The sequence below is a fragment of the Lampris incognitus genome, chromosome 1 (assembly GCF_029633865.1).
Source record: "Lampris incognitus isolate fLamInc1 chromosome 1, fLamInc1.hap2, whole genome shotgun sequence".
Taxonomy (NCBI): Eukaryota; Metazoa; Chordata; class Actinopteri; order Lampriformes; family Lampridae; genus Lampris; species Lampris incognitus.
In genome coordinates, this window is record NC_079211.1 from 124,833,277 (window position 1) to 124,849,439 (window position 16,163).

The 16,163-nt window shown below is 46.6% G+C and overlaps 2 protein-coding genes across 3 annotated transcripts; one reads left to right on the plus strand and one right to left on the minus strand.

The window, feature by feature from the left end:
* The first annotated feature begins 17 nt into the window (after positions 1-17).
* On the plus strand, positions 18-1,782 carry mmab (metabolism of cobalamin associated B). Of its 2 annotated transcripts, XM_056292888.1 has the most exons (9): positions 18-146; positions 396-457; positions 546-639; positions 736-793; positions 886-958; positions 1,120-1,217; positions 1,307-1,371; positions 1,471-1,530; positions 1,615-1,782. In XM_056292888.1, exons 1-9 carry the CDS (start codon positions 43-45, stop codon positions 1,697-1,699), a joined length of 699 nt encoding a protein of 232 aa, XP_056148863.1. In that variant the 5' UTR covers positions 18-42; the 3' UTR covers positions 1,700-1,782. The 2 variants fall into 2 exon arrangements, with proteins under 2 accessions (XP_056148863.1, XP_056148870.1); XM_056292895.1 differs by lacking the exon at positions 1,471-1,530.
* Positions 1,783-2,149: 367 nt separating this feature from the next.
* Positions 2,150-5,846, minus strand: aldh3b2 (aldehyde dehydrogenase 3 family, member B2). The gene is made up of 10 exons (XM_056293544.1): positions 5,789-5,846; positions 5,041-5,236; positions 4,762-4,872; positions 4,311-4,434; positions 4,122-4,207; positions 3,402-3,483; positions 2,933-3,322; positions 2,665-2,831; positions 2,470-2,569; positions 2,150-2,349 (listed from the first exon to the last, which is right to left on the minus strand). The coding sequence occupies exons 1-10, from the start codon at positions 5,839-5,841 to the stop codon at positions 2,150-2,152; spliced, it is 1,509 nt and encodes a 502-aa protein (XP_056149519.1). The 5' UTR covers positions 5,842-5,846.
* Between the last annotated feature and the right edge of the window lie 10,317 nt (positions 5,847-16,163).

Consider the following 16,163-nt stretch of genomic DNA (forward strand, 5'->3'; position numbering starts at 1 on the left):
AAAGCAGTGTTCAATTTCTCGTTTGTGTAAACAGCAGTAAACATGGCGTCGCTCATCCTCAAACCCTCTCATATGCGGTGTATCGTAAGGACATGCAAGTGTCTAAACTTGCAATGGACAAAGAATCGGTTTTGCTCAGAGAGAAGGTAGTAGCATGTCGTGTTGTGTATTGTGTGTAAAATTATTCTCGCCTTTGGTTGATTGCCCGTTCAAGTTACTGGTGATTGGTTAGCATGGCGCTGTGCTGAGATGTAACGATTACACGGGCATCGTTGCTGTAGCAAAGAATCTCATCTGTCCTATTTTATCACGAATATGTTTAGTGGTACAGAAGTTCGAGCACCTTCAGGAATCCAGTGGGAAAGCTAGCTGACATGTTTCCTGTTCCATAACAGTTACGCTACCGACGGAGACAGCAGCAGGGTTCCCAAAATATACACAAAAACTGGAGACAAAGGTGTGTTGTTGTAAATGTTGTGTCAGTATACACTGGTTACTGCACAATCGTGTCGTGCATTCAAACACTTAGTGGGTCCCTCTAACAGGTTTCTCAAGCACTTTCACAGGAGAGAGAAGGCCAAAAGAGGACCATGTGTTCGAGGCGTTGGGGACTACAGACGAGTTGTCCTCGGCTATAGGGTATCTTTCTACATTGTTCATACAATATAGTCTAATATGTACGTATATGTTTTATGTTTATCGCTAAAAGGTACCGTCTGAATTTGTACTTTACAGTTTGGCCAGAGAGTTCTGCATTGACAAAGGGCACTCATTCACCCATCAGCTAGACAAGGTTTGAGTTTCAGCTTGCCTCTCTTTGCTTTGATCATCGCTGACTAATTCAACGTATTTTCGTCATACTGAATTCCACTTTTCATTACCCAGATACAGTGTGTTTTGCAAGACGTGGGTTCAAATATTGCCACCCCTCGGTCATCTGCAAGAGAAAGCCACATAAGTAATGTTTTTGCTAAGTGTTGCACTGCATATTTATTAATAAAATGGATTTTGTTTCGTGTTCTCATTAATGACGCAGGGTGCAATAACACAGTCACTGATCTACAGATTTGTTAAGTGGTTCAAGATCTGTGTGCTAATTTTTCTGCATTTTTTCATCAGAGAAAACTAAATTTGGCACTCAACCAGTCGCAGACCTTGAAAACTGGATCGATGAATTCACAGAGGAACTCCCTGCACTGGCCAACTTCATATTACCTGTAAGCCCACTCGTGGATCAAACATTGAACTGGTGTGGGAACCCAAATATTTTTCTGGTACAGTAACTCTGGTGCCTGGTGTCTCACAGTCTGGGGGAAAGAGCAGCGCTGCCTTGCATATGGCACGGACAGTCTGTCGCAGAGCAGAGCGCAGGTCAGTTTAAGCATGTTAAATAGTCATTTTGTTAAAACATTTCTATAATGACCTGTTTAGTCTTGACTGACTTGCACCTTTGCTTGACCCTTGTTCCAGTGTTGCACCTATTGTGCGTTCAGGTGAAGCAGATCCAGATGTTGCCAAATTTTTGAATAGGTGAGCACAGGGCATTAGTGAAATTTAATCCGCACACAAGGACATAATTTACATTGTTTCTGCATTGTATCATTTTTCATTTAGATTGAGCGACTACCTGTTCACTGTGGCCAGATATGCAGCCATGAAAGAAGGCAATGAAGAGAAAATCTACAAAAGACCAGAATAGGGAATGGGATTCTGTTGTGAAGTTAACAGTAGCATAGTTCTGTCAACGGCTTGTGATTAGAATTTCAATAAATTATGCCTATTCCTGTGGATATTTAAGTGCTTTTTCATTCATTTTACACATTTGTTTCAGCAACTGCATTTTACGCACAGCTTAGGCCACTCTTAATTCTTGTTTTCATGTATACTGGGTAACAGATGGGGCCATGGGCAAATATTGTATCTCCAAATAAGTACATAAAGAAAAAATCAACTCTTGACCTTGGTTAGAACAGAAAGTAAATGGTAATCCCACCACAACACATTTCCAGTTAAGACCTGCTGTATTCAAATTAACTTTTATATCTTTAATACACCAACACAATTTATTTGAATGTCAGGGAACACTGCACACATTTTAGACTTCAAAAATCCCACTTTCTTCACATGGCTCTGTCATCATTCTCTACAGTCACATGATTTGGCACCAGCCTTGGCTCTTCTGGGAGAGTGTGCTGGCCCATGTCATTAGAGTCAGATTGTGGTCGTCATAGGGTGGGTAACGCAGATAGGTGACACACTCAAACCGTGTGCTTCTTAGCAGGCATGATTTCCTGTGTGAAAACGTGTCAAAGCTGTAATGCCCATGATAGGAACCCATTCCACTGGCACCTGTCAAATTCAAAGCTAGTTAAAATGTTGCGGGTAATTTTCACCACCCACTAATTTTGGCACAGCTGGTAGTTCCATTTCCCCACCATTATTTGTAGGGCTGGATGGTCAGTAACTTACCAACTCCACCCAAAGGCAGACCCACCATCAGACTCTGCAGGACACTGTCATTGGAGCAAAAACTTCCACTAGAGGTCTCACTCATTAGCCTTGAGATGATCTGCATAACCAGGAAGATGAATGCATAAATAGAATGCTTTGGCTGCACAAATCTCTGCAATTAACACTGAATACATAACATTGTGTGCCTTGTACCGTGTTGTTGCTGGAGTATGCATACAAGCACAGGGGTTTCTCTTGCTTATTAATGAATGTAATTGCCTCATCCACATCCGTCATGGTCAGAATTGGAAGGACTGGGCCAAAAACATCTTGCAGCATGATAGGGTCAGATTCTACCACTTCTGTCAGAATTGTTGGGGCTTCAACAGAAAAATTAAATGTGCGACAATGACAAAAAATGGTGCATATTTTACTGCTGGGATAATCCAAAAATAAAATCCCAATTAGATGTGGCAATTACCAATATATTTCTCCGCTTCAACCACCTGCCCTCCCAGAGCCACTTTTCCAGACTTGGACAGCAATTCTCTGGTGCGGTGAAAGCTCTCCGCATTCACCATGCGGCCAAAGCTCCGGGACCCTCGGGGATTTGAGCCATAGAACTGCATTAGAGAGCATTTGAGAGCTTGGACCAACTGTTCTTTGATGGCCACATGGCACAGGATGTAGTCAGGAGCTACCACACTTTGCCCAGCATTATGGAAACGCGCCCATGCAATGCGGTGTGCTGTTGTAGTAACGTTACATTGCTTGTCCACATAACATGGGTTCTTGCCACCTAAAACTAGGGTGACGGGTGTGAGCATGCGAGCAGCGCTCTGAGCCACCTTGCTTCCCTCCTCTCTGTTTCCTAAGGATTGACAGTCGCAAACAGATTTAGGCATTATTGAGTGTCATGAAAGTTAGATTTTATTTTAGCTTATCTTTACCTATAAAGAAGACATGATCAAATTTGAGTTCCACTATTTCAGCCAAGTCATTCATGCCAGCAAGAATCACATGGAAGCACTCCTGGAAGAAAACATTTTCCTTAGATCAGATAATTAAAATATTTAGTATTATGTGTCCTCATTTCACACCATCAAAAACCAACATACACGGTGTGGTTGCACCAGTTAGTCGTGTGATAGGTCATTAGTGGTAAACGCACACCAGACTTTTACACTAAGCCACAAAAAGGTTTCACTTTACATAAGAAGAATTGAATAAAAATTGTCTCATTTTTGAGGTATGCCTGGAGCAAGCAATAACCTTAATCATCTGTCTTTTTTTGCAATGTTTAATTCAGGAAGAGGGTACGTGGTGAGGATGTACCAGTCTTTGAAATCACCCATGTCAAAAAGATCACAGACACAATTTCTCTGTAATTCTTAATGGCGCATTCAATCACTGTTGGTTTTATTCTGAATTGTAGCTCCAAAAATTTGTTTCATACATGTTGATATTTCAACTGTCAATGTCCCCAGTGAAGTACTTGAATCAAATGACACTGTTTGCACTCATATCATTTACCAAAAAGGGAGAACACAGTTTGAGGAGAATATGACTGGGTAGGATGACAATCTCCTTCTGTATGAGGTATGTAAAGGTCTAGCCCGCGAGGTGAAGAACACTGAAAAACCAATAACTGCCATCATGCAACTCCTCACATTGTCCAGGCATGACGGGATAAGACGATGTAAAATCTCTGCTGTGTAAGAGGTGGTCTCCGGTGGGTTGACGATTGCACAGTTACCTATAGAGACGAGTTTAACATATTTAGAGCTGTCAAACTAGACTAGATAGTGGAGGCAAGCAGTGTTGGAGCACAAATAAATAAATGAAGGCCTCTATTTCACCTGCTGCATTGGCCCCTACCAGGGGCACCAGGCACAGCTGGACAGGACTACACCATGCCCCTATGATAAACACCACTCCCAGCGGCTCATTCAACACCAGACAGTCATCCAGTGTGGTGGTGGTCTACACAAAAAAAAAAATCAGAAGCTCAAAATTCGTTCATAGACTGAAACAGGATGCCCACGTGTTGAGCTGAGTTACTAAATTGATCAGTATGCAGGCAAACTGACCAATAAAAGCTGCACAACATGAGAACTTTAATCTTAAAACAAGGAAAAGCCACTCAAATTATAATCTGATTTGGCGCACTCAACACAAGGCCATGCTTTGTGGCAGGGAGACGGAATGTTCTCCCAAAAGGGTTGGCTGAATCGTGAGTAATTCAAAAACCATTTCTGAAGATGTTTGTGTGGAAATGTTAGTAATGAGCACCCAAAACTCTTATCTCACAAGGTCCCTTTCCATACACTGTGGCAGCATCCACTTCCGGAGGTTGGTGATGGCATGGAAAGCCTCATTCTTCACAGGGATGAGCTCCGACACAACTGTCTCGAACCGGGGCTGATGGAAATAAGAGCACGCGCGCGCGCGCACACACACACACACACACACACACACACACAACGTACACTCAAGTGCTAAAAAGCCAACAATACTCAACAGCTATTACGTCACGAATGTTGTAATCCATAAATAAATATTGACAAGTACGGATCAAAGCGATGATACCTTGTGAAGGTCTCTTCCTAGGGCGTCTACAAAGTCCCACTCATGTTCCACCAGCATACGTACTAGAGCCTCCAGCTGAGCAAGCCTGAAGCTCTTCTTAGCCGTGCGTCCAGCTTGAAAGGCAGCTCTCGCGCTCTTCAGCAGCTCCACACACTCCAGAGGATATGTCTTCATACAAGGCTCCCCAAGCCTGGTCCTTGAACAGAGAAGTTACGTACACACCACTGATTACTGTCACCCAACAGTTACACGGTCTATTTTGACCCAGAAGCCTACCCGTGTTTCATACTCGCCCAACAATCCTACCTACTGTACGTCAACCTGCCATTCCTCTGGCAAGTGGGAACCGCCCTGATTCTCACACATGGCTTTTCTAGTTGTCTAAACAGACTTCTGTGTACAGTCAAGCCCACTCAGGGCTATGTGTGTGGGCCAGTTCAGGACAGCCTCATTAGCCGGTCAGGTGATGAGCATATCAACAAAGCGACTCGAACCACTTGCTGTGGATTTATTGTCCAAGTTCCCAACAAGTTTAACACAGCTCTGCCAACCAATTATGTAAAGTTGGACCACGACAAGCAAAGTAAGAAAATTAAAAACAACAAATCTTAGTAACTCAACAAACACAAACGTGAGACAGGCATTCACAACCTATGCAGTGTGGATTAATTACCCTGACAGTAGGTAGTGAAACACTAAACTGGACCACAGTACGCAACGCTGCTCCCCACGTAAATTGCGTTTTTACCTTCGCAGCGCTTTAAACCAACGCGTTGGCGACGGGTTCGGTGGGTTGCTCATCGCTAGCGATATGCCGACGGTAGTTCAATTCAAACTGCGAAGAAAATAGTATTCGCAACTTTTACGTCGCATTCAGACTGTGAGTTTACTGTTCTAGTCGCCGTGGGGAGAACAACAGCTGACGGGCTGAGCAGAACAGAGAAAGTGGTTCGGGTGTGGTGGCTGCACATAAGAATTTGAGACGTTCACCTTAATGTTCTGCAGGCCCTTTAAGAGTTGAGGTTAGAGGGGCCTCGCGAGATGAGAGTTCCGAGGGGTGTGCGGTATTGTTTTTTGGGGGGGGGTGGTTAGCTGGTAGCTGGTTAACACGCTACATGCTGGTGTGTCCTCCTGTGTTTAAGTGGAATGAATAAAACGACCCGGCAAGGGTCTTAAAGGAGAACCCGTCTCGTTGTCTCTTCATTCCTGTGCTCCCACCATTTGCGACCCCGCACATTGACTTCCAACATGTCAATGGACGAAGCTACCAGTGCCGTCCTTTCCAATGAGGTAACACAGCTGGCCGCGGCGCTAGTGTATACGCCGTGGCGCTAAAATTGCCCGAATTCTGGCAGAACAGCCCAAGGTCGTGGTTCCGGCACGTCGAAGCCCAGTTCCAACTCAGGGGAATCACCGATGACACCACGAAGTATTATTATGCCGTAGCGGCACTGGATTCTTCGACATCCGCACTGGCTCTTGGCTTACTTGACGACCTTCCGGCGACGGGCGAGTATGACGCCATCGGAGCCTTTCTATTGAAATCCTTCGAGCTGTCGGAGATGGAGAAGGCCGGCTGGATTCTGTCGCTTAATGGCCTCGGCGACAGCAAGCCGTCGGACCTGATGGCTAGGATGTTAGCCATTTTGGGCTCGGCTAATCCCGCCTTCCTCATCACCCACGTTTTCCTGCGACAACTTCCAGCGCCTGTGCGGACCGCCCTGGCCAGTTCACCGCTCTCCGACACCAAGGACTACCGCGCGTTGGCGGCGGAGACGGACAGGATTTTCCTTGCCAACTGGCAGCAGTATGTGAACGCGCTGCTACCTGCCCAGCCCTCACCACCGCCGCCAGGGGACACGGCCGGCGCGGCGGCCGCCCGCTGACAACGCGACACAGGCCTGTGCTACTGTCACGACACGTTTGGCGCCAAGGCCAAGCGGTGCCGCCCGCCGTGCACCTTCAACGGCCAGGGAAACGTCGGAGCCAGCGCTCAGTAACAGCTTCCCCCCTGCACATGGTAACGAAGGTTGGCACCCATGCGGCGATTACTGCCGCATTAACAGCGCCATGACCCCCGACCGCTACCCTGTCCCGCATATTCAAGATTTCTCCTCTCGTTTGGCGGGGACTACCATTCTCTCCAAGGTGGACTTGGTGCGGGGCTACGACCAGGTGCCGGTCCACCCTCAGGATGTGCCGAATACAGCAGTCATCACTCCATTTGGACTCTTCGAATTCCTGCGGATGCCCTTCGGCCTCAAGGGAGCGGTGCAGACGGTCCAGCGGCTGATGGACTCTTTGCTGCGAGACATGCTGTTCTTGTTTGTGTACTTGGACAACATCTTCATAGCCAACACGTCTGTGGAACAGCACCTGGCCCACCTCCAGTGGCTGTTCAAGTAGCTCAGTGAACATGGGCTCATCATCAACCCAGCCAAGTGTCAATTCGGGCGGTCAGCCATAGACTTCCTCGGACACTGAATCACCAAGGAAGGAGCGGTTCCACTCCCCACCAAGTTGGACGCCGTGGCCAACTTCCCGCACCCCAGGACCGTGAAGTCCCTGCAGGAATTCCTGGGGATGGTGAATTTTTATAACAGGTTCATTCCCCGGGTGGCTCACATTATGCGGCCCCTATACGAGAGCCTGCGGGGTAGGAACCCCAAAGGTGCGGTAGACTGGTCCCCAAAGGCTGACAAGGCCTTTGAGGATGCTAAGGCTAGTTAACGCCACCTTGTTGGCACACCCATCGCCTACTGCCCCGGTTGCCCTCACGACCGACGCATCTGACTACGCTGTTGGAGCGGTGTATGAGCAGTGGGTGGGCGGGGACTGGCAGCTGCTTGCCTTCTTCAGTCGCAAGTTACGCGACAAGGAAGTACAGTACTTTCGACCAGGAGCTCCTTGGGCTGTTCCTCGCCATCCAGCACTTCAGGTTCCTGCTGGAGGGCTGCCGTTTCACCATGTATGTGGACCACAAGCCGCTAGCATCAGCCATGGTCAAGGCTGAACCGCCGAAGGCTGGACGCCAGCAGCACCAGCTCTCAAGATCTCTGAGTTCACCACAGATGTCCACCATGTGCCTGGGAAACACAACTTCATTGCTGACTGTCTCTCCCGGGCTGTGGCAGGTGCTGTACACCTGGGTCTCGACTTTGCTGACATGGCTACGGATCAGGCGGGCGACGCTGCCTTGCAGGCTTACCGGTCCGTGGACACTGGATTACAGCTGCAGGATGTAGTGTTCGGCGACACTGGCACCACGCTCCACTGCGACGTCTCCACGGGTTAGGCTAGACCCATGGTTCCCACCGGGTGGCACCGATGCATCTTTGACGCAGTCCATGGTCTCTTGCACCCGGGGGTGAAGCCGTCTACGAAGTTGATGGCTGCCAAGTTCGTCTGGCCTGGGCTGAAGAAGGACATGAGGGACTGGGCGAGGTCCTGCATCGCGTGCCAGCACTCCAAAGTCTACCGTCACACCAAAGCCCCATTGGCCCGTTTGCTAGGTCTGGAGAGATGCTTTGACCATGTCAACATGGACTTGCTGGGGTCCCTTCCTCCCTCCCGGGGGTTCCCCAACCTCCCCAGTATGGTGGATAGAACCACCAGGTGGCCTGAGGCAGTTCCACTGTTGTCAACCTAGTCAGCGGAGGTGGCCCGGGCATTCATCGGATCCTGGGTAGCCCGGTTTGGCACTCCGTCCGACCTCTCCTCAGCCCCAGGGCTTTCAGTTCACATTTGTCACAGAGGGCCTGGGAATACAACTCCATCGCACCACGGCATACCACCCACAGAGCAACGGGTTGCATGAGTGTTTCCATTGCTCCATGAAGAAAGCTTTGCGGGCCAGCCTCACCGATGCCAGCTGGGTCGACCAGCTCCCTTGGGTCATGCTAGGCCTGCGGACCATCCCCAAAGAGGATCTTCAGTCTTCGGCTGAGCTTGGTTCATGGCCAGCCGCTACAGGTCCCGGGGGACTTCATTCCCATCACCACAACTCCCTGTATCGCTGCCCACTAGCGGACCGCACTCCATGAGGATGCCAGTGCCTTTGCTCCTGTCCCCACGTCAAGACACGTCCTGCCTTATGCCCACGTTCCTAAGGACCTGCTGTCGGCTGGGTACGTATTTATTTGAAATGATGCACATCGGCCGTCCCTGCAGCTCCCTTACGATGGTCCCTTCCACATCCTGGAGGTGGGGACTAAATACTTCATAGTGGACATCAGGGGGAAATCAGAGTGCGTCTTGGTGGACCACCTCAAGCCGGCCCATCTTGACTTGGACAGGCCGATGGAGCTAGCATTTCCCCCACGGTGTGGACGCCCCCCTGCCCCAGCCCCTGCCACCACACCTGCCCCTGCCCCCTCCCCAGCTCCTGACTTGGCTACTCATTGCCCCACTGTCCCTGTTTCCACCCCTGCTTCTGTTAGGTGGAGGCGCTATGGGCGCCCTGTTCGCCCCCCACATCATTGACTGTTGTCTCATTTTGTTTTTTGTTTTGTTTTTGTTAAAGTGAATTCTGGGGGAGGGGGGCAAGTGTGGCAGCTGCACATAAGAACTTCAGACATTCACCTTATTGTTCTGTGGGCCCTTTAAGAGTTGAGGTTAGAGAGATGAGAGTTCTGAGGGGTGTGGTTTTTTGGGGGGGAGAATACAGGTAGCTGTTTAACATGCTACATGCTGGTGTGTCCGTCACCACATCTCATTGAAAAATGTGTTGAACTTAACTCAACCTGACTGATCCATCTCTGCCACTCAGTTTAAGTATATTATGCTAAAAAAAATCCACTTAGTGTCACTGTGTCTTATAGTAGTATGCCTTTTCAGTTCGCCTCCTTATTGGAACTCGGCAACAAAAAAGTCACTCCAGACATGAGGACTCATTTTTGGAATTTTCAAAGGTAAGCATATTTTTTCGACTTTTTATAGTTTCAGAGGTCTTACTGAACAGAGTTATATAACTTGATACAACAAAAAAGAGTCTAATAAGGGTCAAATAATTTTTTAAAAACATCCATCCATTATCGAGCCACTTATCCTGCTCTCAGGCTCGCGGGAATGCTGGAGCCTATCCCAGCAGTCATTGGGCGGCAGGCGGGGCGACACCCTGGACAGGCTGCCAGGCCATCACACAGGGCCAACATACACACACACATTCATACCTTGGGACATACACACACTCACATTCATACCTAGGGACAATTTAGTATGGCCGATTCACCTGACCTACAAGTCTTTGGACTGTGGGAGGAAACCGGAGCCCCCAGAGGAAACCCATGCAGACACAGGAAGAACATGCAAACTCCACACAGAGGACGACCTGGGATGACCCCCAAGGTTGGACTACCCCAGGGCTCGAACCCAGGACCTCCTTGCTGTGAGGTGACCGCGGTAACCACAGTGCCACTGTGCTGCCCATTTTTAAAAAAACATGCTCTACCAAACGGTTTGTTTGGCATTTTATGGTAAAGGTACGAAGCTAAGCCAATGCAATTAAAATTGACTATTTGCTGCAAAATAAACTTCTGATCATTCATTGTTGTTAATATGATACATTTAATGTTATTCCATTATATACAGTGGGGTCCAAAAGTTTTGAGAAGTGGTCTCAGACTTTTGGATCCCTACTGTGTATGCTGAAATACAGTGAAAACCTGTTGTAACAAAAAAATCAGGGTCGCGCTGAATCTGGGTTCAAGAAAATCAGTGCGTTTTTATTATATTTATCCACATTATATCAGAATTTGCATTAAATCTAGAATGAATATGTGGAAATTATGCTAGTAGTGTTAGTACTACTAATTCTATGGTAACAAATTGACATATGTTGGTATACTAGCATATTACTAGCATTATAACAGTACACGGTTTGTAATTTTGATTTTTTTTTTCCTTTCTGTTTTACAAATAATAGATGGACACTAAAACATTTTATGGTGCAAGGCCACACACTTTTCTGGCCCTTATACCAGAAAATCCTCAAGATTCTGATGCTGATCTGAGTGATGACGATGACCAAACAGGATCCTGATTGTCAGCCCACACAAGCAGAAGAGACTGGGGACACGCACTTTTGAATCCATGGATGAGGAGGAGGTTGCCTCAACAAGCTCATCTTCTAAACCACTGTCCTGTAAGAAGAGGAGAAAAGGGACAAACACCCTAAAAACAGTTTCCCTGGCAGAGCCAGAGGGCACCCCTGACCCTAGTTCACCCCCAGGCCCAAAGATCTACCTCTAGAGGCCAAAGTGATGACATTTGCAAAACCATAACACTGCCATGGCTTTCAGTCGTCATCTGTGACAACTACTTCACCAGTTTCAGCTTGGTCCAGAACCTGCACGCAAACCTGGGTGTCAAGTGCATCGGCACTGTCCGATCAAACCGCAACGGTGGAGCTCCCTTGATGTCAAACAAGCAGCTGCTGCAGAAAGAACGTGGAGCTTTTGATTACAGGTCTGCTGAAGGGGCGATCGCAGTGAAATGGTTTGACAACAAATGTGTCAACCTTCTGAGCAATGCCTGTGGGATCATGCCTCTTTCAACTGTCAAACGGTGAAGCAAAGAGGCCCACTCAAAGATTGCTGTCCCGTGCCCATCACTCATTCCTGCCTACATATGGGATGCATTGATCTTTCTCAGTAGTGAACCGTGGGGTCTGGCAGTGGGCCTTCAATGACGCAATGATATTGTAATCAGCCAAATTTTGGGGGTATTTTTTAATACGTGAACAGCTCCCACACACAGCTCTAACACACACACACACACACACAACACACAAAGTGCACCCATCGCAGCATCGCAGGTGAAAACCTCTGACACACAGCTCACCTACACACACACACACACACACACACACACACACACACACACACACACACACACACACACACACACACACACACCCCACCAGTAACTCAGTGCCTCAAGATCCACCAAAATCAAATCCACTGGATATCAAATAGCCCTTGTCTCTCTCCATATTTGGAAAACAATGAAAATGCACATGACATGGCCTCCGCTTCTGGCCTGCAACATCACCGTGGACAGCACTAGCATGCAACATCATAAAACCTCTTCTTTACAAACTGACCAGACCAAGTCAAAATAGTTCATGAGCAAAGAATAGAAATAATGATAAAAATCAACCTTCCCATGCAGAATATGCCATGAGCAAAGTCGCAATACAATCATATGCAAAATATGCCAAACCTTATTGAGTGTAGTAGGCCTAATGTTACATGAGCAAAGTGTGGTATTAACCAGCCATGAAGTGCCATCACAATATGTAAGATGAATATGCCAGCTTGGAGTAAAATAAAATTAGGCAGCTGACCTTATTAGGCTACTTGAATATAAAGTCCATCCGTTGGTCCTTCTTTGTGAAGTGGCCAATGGCAGCATCATGCAGTTTGTCCTTATATTTAAGTTCCATCAGAGGGCCTTTTTCTATGGACATCAGTGCCAAAGCTCCCAGTCAATCCTGTCCCATTGTGTTTCTGGTTTGCGTCTTGAGGCACTTCAGGGCTGAGAAAGACCGCTCAACTGGAGGATATGGGGATGGTCAAAACCAGACAGGTGAGGTGATGAAGCATAGGCGAGACAAGAGAAGGAGTTGGCCTTCCATTTCAAATCACTTGTTGCTTTTCCCCAACAGCACGTCTTGAGAAGGGTAACGCTAACAAGCTAGCTACAACATCGCTCTCGTCTCCTCCTGTCGCCATGCTTCGTCTTTAACTTCTTTCTCTAACTAAACTAAACTTCATCGCACTCATCTGATACACAGACTAACGTTAGTGATGTGCAGTTCGATTGGCTTAAGTGAACCAGTAGATTTGGATTGCCAATGTGAAAGAGTTGGTCAATCAAAAGTAATGACTCCTCAGCAACCGCACATCATTCTTTATATGAGTGAGCCCGCGTCTGTATAGGTCTGGACTTCTAGAAGTCCTAGGATGATATTTTTTGTCCCACCCACTACAACAGCAAAATATGATTGGCTGATTCACCTGTCACTTGTTAAATAAACACACATGCACAGGACTTCTAGCAGTCCTAACTAACGAGGGAGCCAGCCAGCTAACCCTTTCTCTGCCTGCCAAGAGACAACAACAACAAAATCTGATTGGATAACTCAATTTTCATGGTGTCAGGACAGTAACCCTGTAATGAATCATTACTGAAGCAAACTTGATAGAAACTAGGGCTAAAATTAGAATTAGAAGAGAGAATTATTATTAAATGAAAGATTTTAAATATAGCATTTAAAATGCTGATATGTTGGGCTGCGGCACGGTGGCGCAGTGGTTAGCGCGGTGGCCTCACAGTAAGAAGGTCCTGGATTCGAGCCCCGGAGTAGTCCAACCTTGGGGGTCGTCCCGGGTCGTCCTGTGTGGAGTTTGTATGTTCTGCCTGTGTCTGCGTGGGTTTCCTCCTCCCACAGTCCAAAGACATGTAGGTCAGGTGAATCGGCCATACTAAATTGTCCCTAGGTATGAATGTGTGTGTGTGTGTGTGTGTGTGTGTGTGTGTGTGTGTGTGTGTGTGTGTGTGTGTGTGTGTATGTGTATGTCAGCACAGTGATAGTCTGGCGGCCTGTTGGGGGTGTCTCCCTGTCTGCCGCCCAGTGTCTGCTGGGATAGGCTCCAGCATCCCTGAAAGCAGGATTAGCAGTTCGGAAAATGGATGGATATGTTGGGCCTTCTCTTAAGTCCTAGAAGTCCCTAAGGGTTCCTCTCTGATTCTGACATGCTGGTGTACATGAACAAGACCCCAGCCAAGTCAAGGCGATAGTACATTTCCCTGTTCGGATACATCCTTGACCTGTGCATCTAAAATTCCTGGCTAGTTTACTAGAGGGACTGTGACCTACTGAACGAGAAACCAATGCCTCTCAAAAGGTTTTGCCTGGCAGTCGCCCACAGTTTGAAGCAAGTCAACAAGCCAGCATCTAAAGTTGGCCAACCATCCTCCTCCTCTCCACCACAGATGTCGTCTCAGAAGAAACATCACACCCCAGGACCCTCACAACCACAACCAGATGTGTGCTATGACAACTGCGGACATTTGCCACTTCACTGTGACAAGCGGGGGCAGTGCAACCTCTGTCCAAAGGGTCTGTCGAGATGGAAATGTCAGAAATGCAATATTTCTCTGTGTTTGAATGCAAACCAGCAGTGCTTCGCAGCATACCACCAGAAATAAAGTGGATCTAATGCCCCCCCCACAAAAAAACACGTGTACTGTTGTACAACGACACAGATGATCAAGTCTGAGTTTAAAAGTTTAAAAAGTCAGCATTTTATTTGACTTTTTCTAGACATTTTGGTATTTGTAAATGTTTTTTGACTTCTACCATGAAGCGACATATCAACCGTTTGGTAGAGGCCTGTATTTAAAAAAAACTGAGGGGGGGGGTCTGTTAAAAAAAAGTAAACATTGTTCTTGTAGTTGCCCCAAGGAAATAAAAAAAATGCAAAGAACGAAGTTTTCCACTGATTTTTTTTCTTAGTGAGGATCTTAAAGGGTTAAGTAGGAGAAATAACACGAGAAACCGTCTCGTCGTCTCTTCATTCCTGCGCTCCCACATGGGCGCGCCTTTAAATCGAGAAAATCCGCTGCGTTATTTCGGACAACCGCCATCACTTACGGCGCCGGCGGCGGCGGCAACCTGTCGTGCATAGCCGTGTATCAACGCAGGTTTAGCAGGTGTTCGTGATTAACCGAACAATAAACCGTGATAATATGCGTTACGCGAGACTGCTGCTGCCAAAAAAAAAGGTGCGATTAAAAAAGAAAAGAAAAGAAGAAAACCCAACGACACACTCCTTACACTGTTTTAAGTAAAGGTTTTATATAATAGTGTACATGATGTTAATGACTCACGGAGGAAAGACTATTTTACACATTGGACAAGTTTACACAGGAATTGCCTTTTGAACAATTTGTTTTGTGTAGTGCAACTAGTTACAAATACACTTTAAAAAAAACAATGAGACAACACGTTCACGGGTAAGGTACACATTTCCTGGATCATCCTTTTTTTTCTAAAATTCGTTTAAAAGCACGTATAATCAAAACCAGCTTCAGATGACCACTGGAGCCTTTGCAGGGTCATGCCTACTGTTTGTTTTATTCTTGACATCATTTAAAAGTGATGAGTGGCCTCATCAGACACATCAGAGGAAGGAATGAGAGGTATCTATATCGTCTCCCCCTGCACTCTGCTCCATTCTCCAGCACACGTGTCTCCCCTCGGAGCCAAAATAACAAGACATTCTCCCGTGATTTGTCAGCTTTTAGAAAGAAAAGGTGACAGCATTGACCTCATCATTAGTTTGCAGGCGAATCAATCTTAACAACAAAAAAGGTTGCATTTAAATCATTTTTGTTTGTTCTTACTCATGTTAGTCTCCATAACATTCGAGACGTGGCAGCAATGACTAATAAGGTTGACTATAGGAGTGCATATTGACAAAAAAATTCCATTGCCATTCACAAGATTTTTTGCATAAAAAGAATTCAGTAAATATACTATAATTGTTTAAAGCAATCTCTTTTGTGTTTCTATTTCAATCCTGTTGTGTCTTCTCTTGACTAAAAAAAAAATCTCATGAACTCCACTAAATAAGTAAACCCTGTGTAATGATATATTTAGGCCTTGTTAGGTAACATTCACTCTTTTCTCCCTTAATCGAAAGCCACAAACAGTTGGGTTTAGTGTGCAAGATTTGTGGAGAAAGGGACATCACAACATAGCAGTCAGATTTGGTTAATGAACCGGTCCATGACATCACGTTGAGAGGTTTCTGCCTCTGATTCTGTTCCACATGGCTTCAAAGGTCTACAGAGGGGACTTGAAAAGTCCTCAGAGCGTATCATGAAACCCTCCATGGGTCTTGTCGTGGTAGTACAGTGGTTGGCTTTCAGCTGTTTCTTCTTAGCAGGAGCAGAGAACAGTCCAGACACTTTGCCCCATGTGTATGGCTTGATTCCGAGAGACACGGTAATCGGTAACACGCGAAAGACAGCCAAGATGTGATGGCAAGAAGGAACATACATGAGGCACTCAGTATTATTCAAAGGGAACTTGTACTGACTCCATCCTTGATTGA

What these genes read in the sequence shown, in the direction of transcription:
- mmab (XM_056292888.1), top strand. Translation starts at nt 43, where the DNA reads ATGGCGTCGCTCATCCTCAAACCCTCTCATATGCGGTGTATCGTAAGG. An exon ending in TGGCCAACTTCATATTACCT is followed by an intron (nt 1,218 to 1,306) that starts GTAAGCCCACTC and finishes GGTGTCTCACAG; the next exon opens with TCTGGGGGAAAGAGCAGCGC. An exon ending in TGTCGCAGAGCAGAGCGCAG is followed by an intron (nt 1,372 to 1,470) that starts GTCAGTTTAAGC and finishes CCCTTGTTCCAG; the next exon opens with TGTTGCACCTATTGTGCGTT.
- aldh3b2 (XM_056293544.1), bottom strand. Translation starts at nt 5,841, where the DNA reads ATGAGCAACCCACCGAACCCGTCGCCAACGCGTTGGTTTAAAGCGCTG. An exon ending in TGGTTTAAAGCGCTGCGAAG is followed by an intron (nt 5,237 to 5,788) that starts GTAAAAACGCAA and finishes TCTCTGTTCAAG; the next exon opens with GACCAGGCTTGGGGAGCCTT. An exon ending in TCCCGTCATGCCTGGACAAT is followed by an intron (nt 3,484 to 4,121) that starts GTGAGGAGTTGC and finishes GTTTTCTTCCAG; the next exon opens with GAGTGCTTCCATGTGATTCT.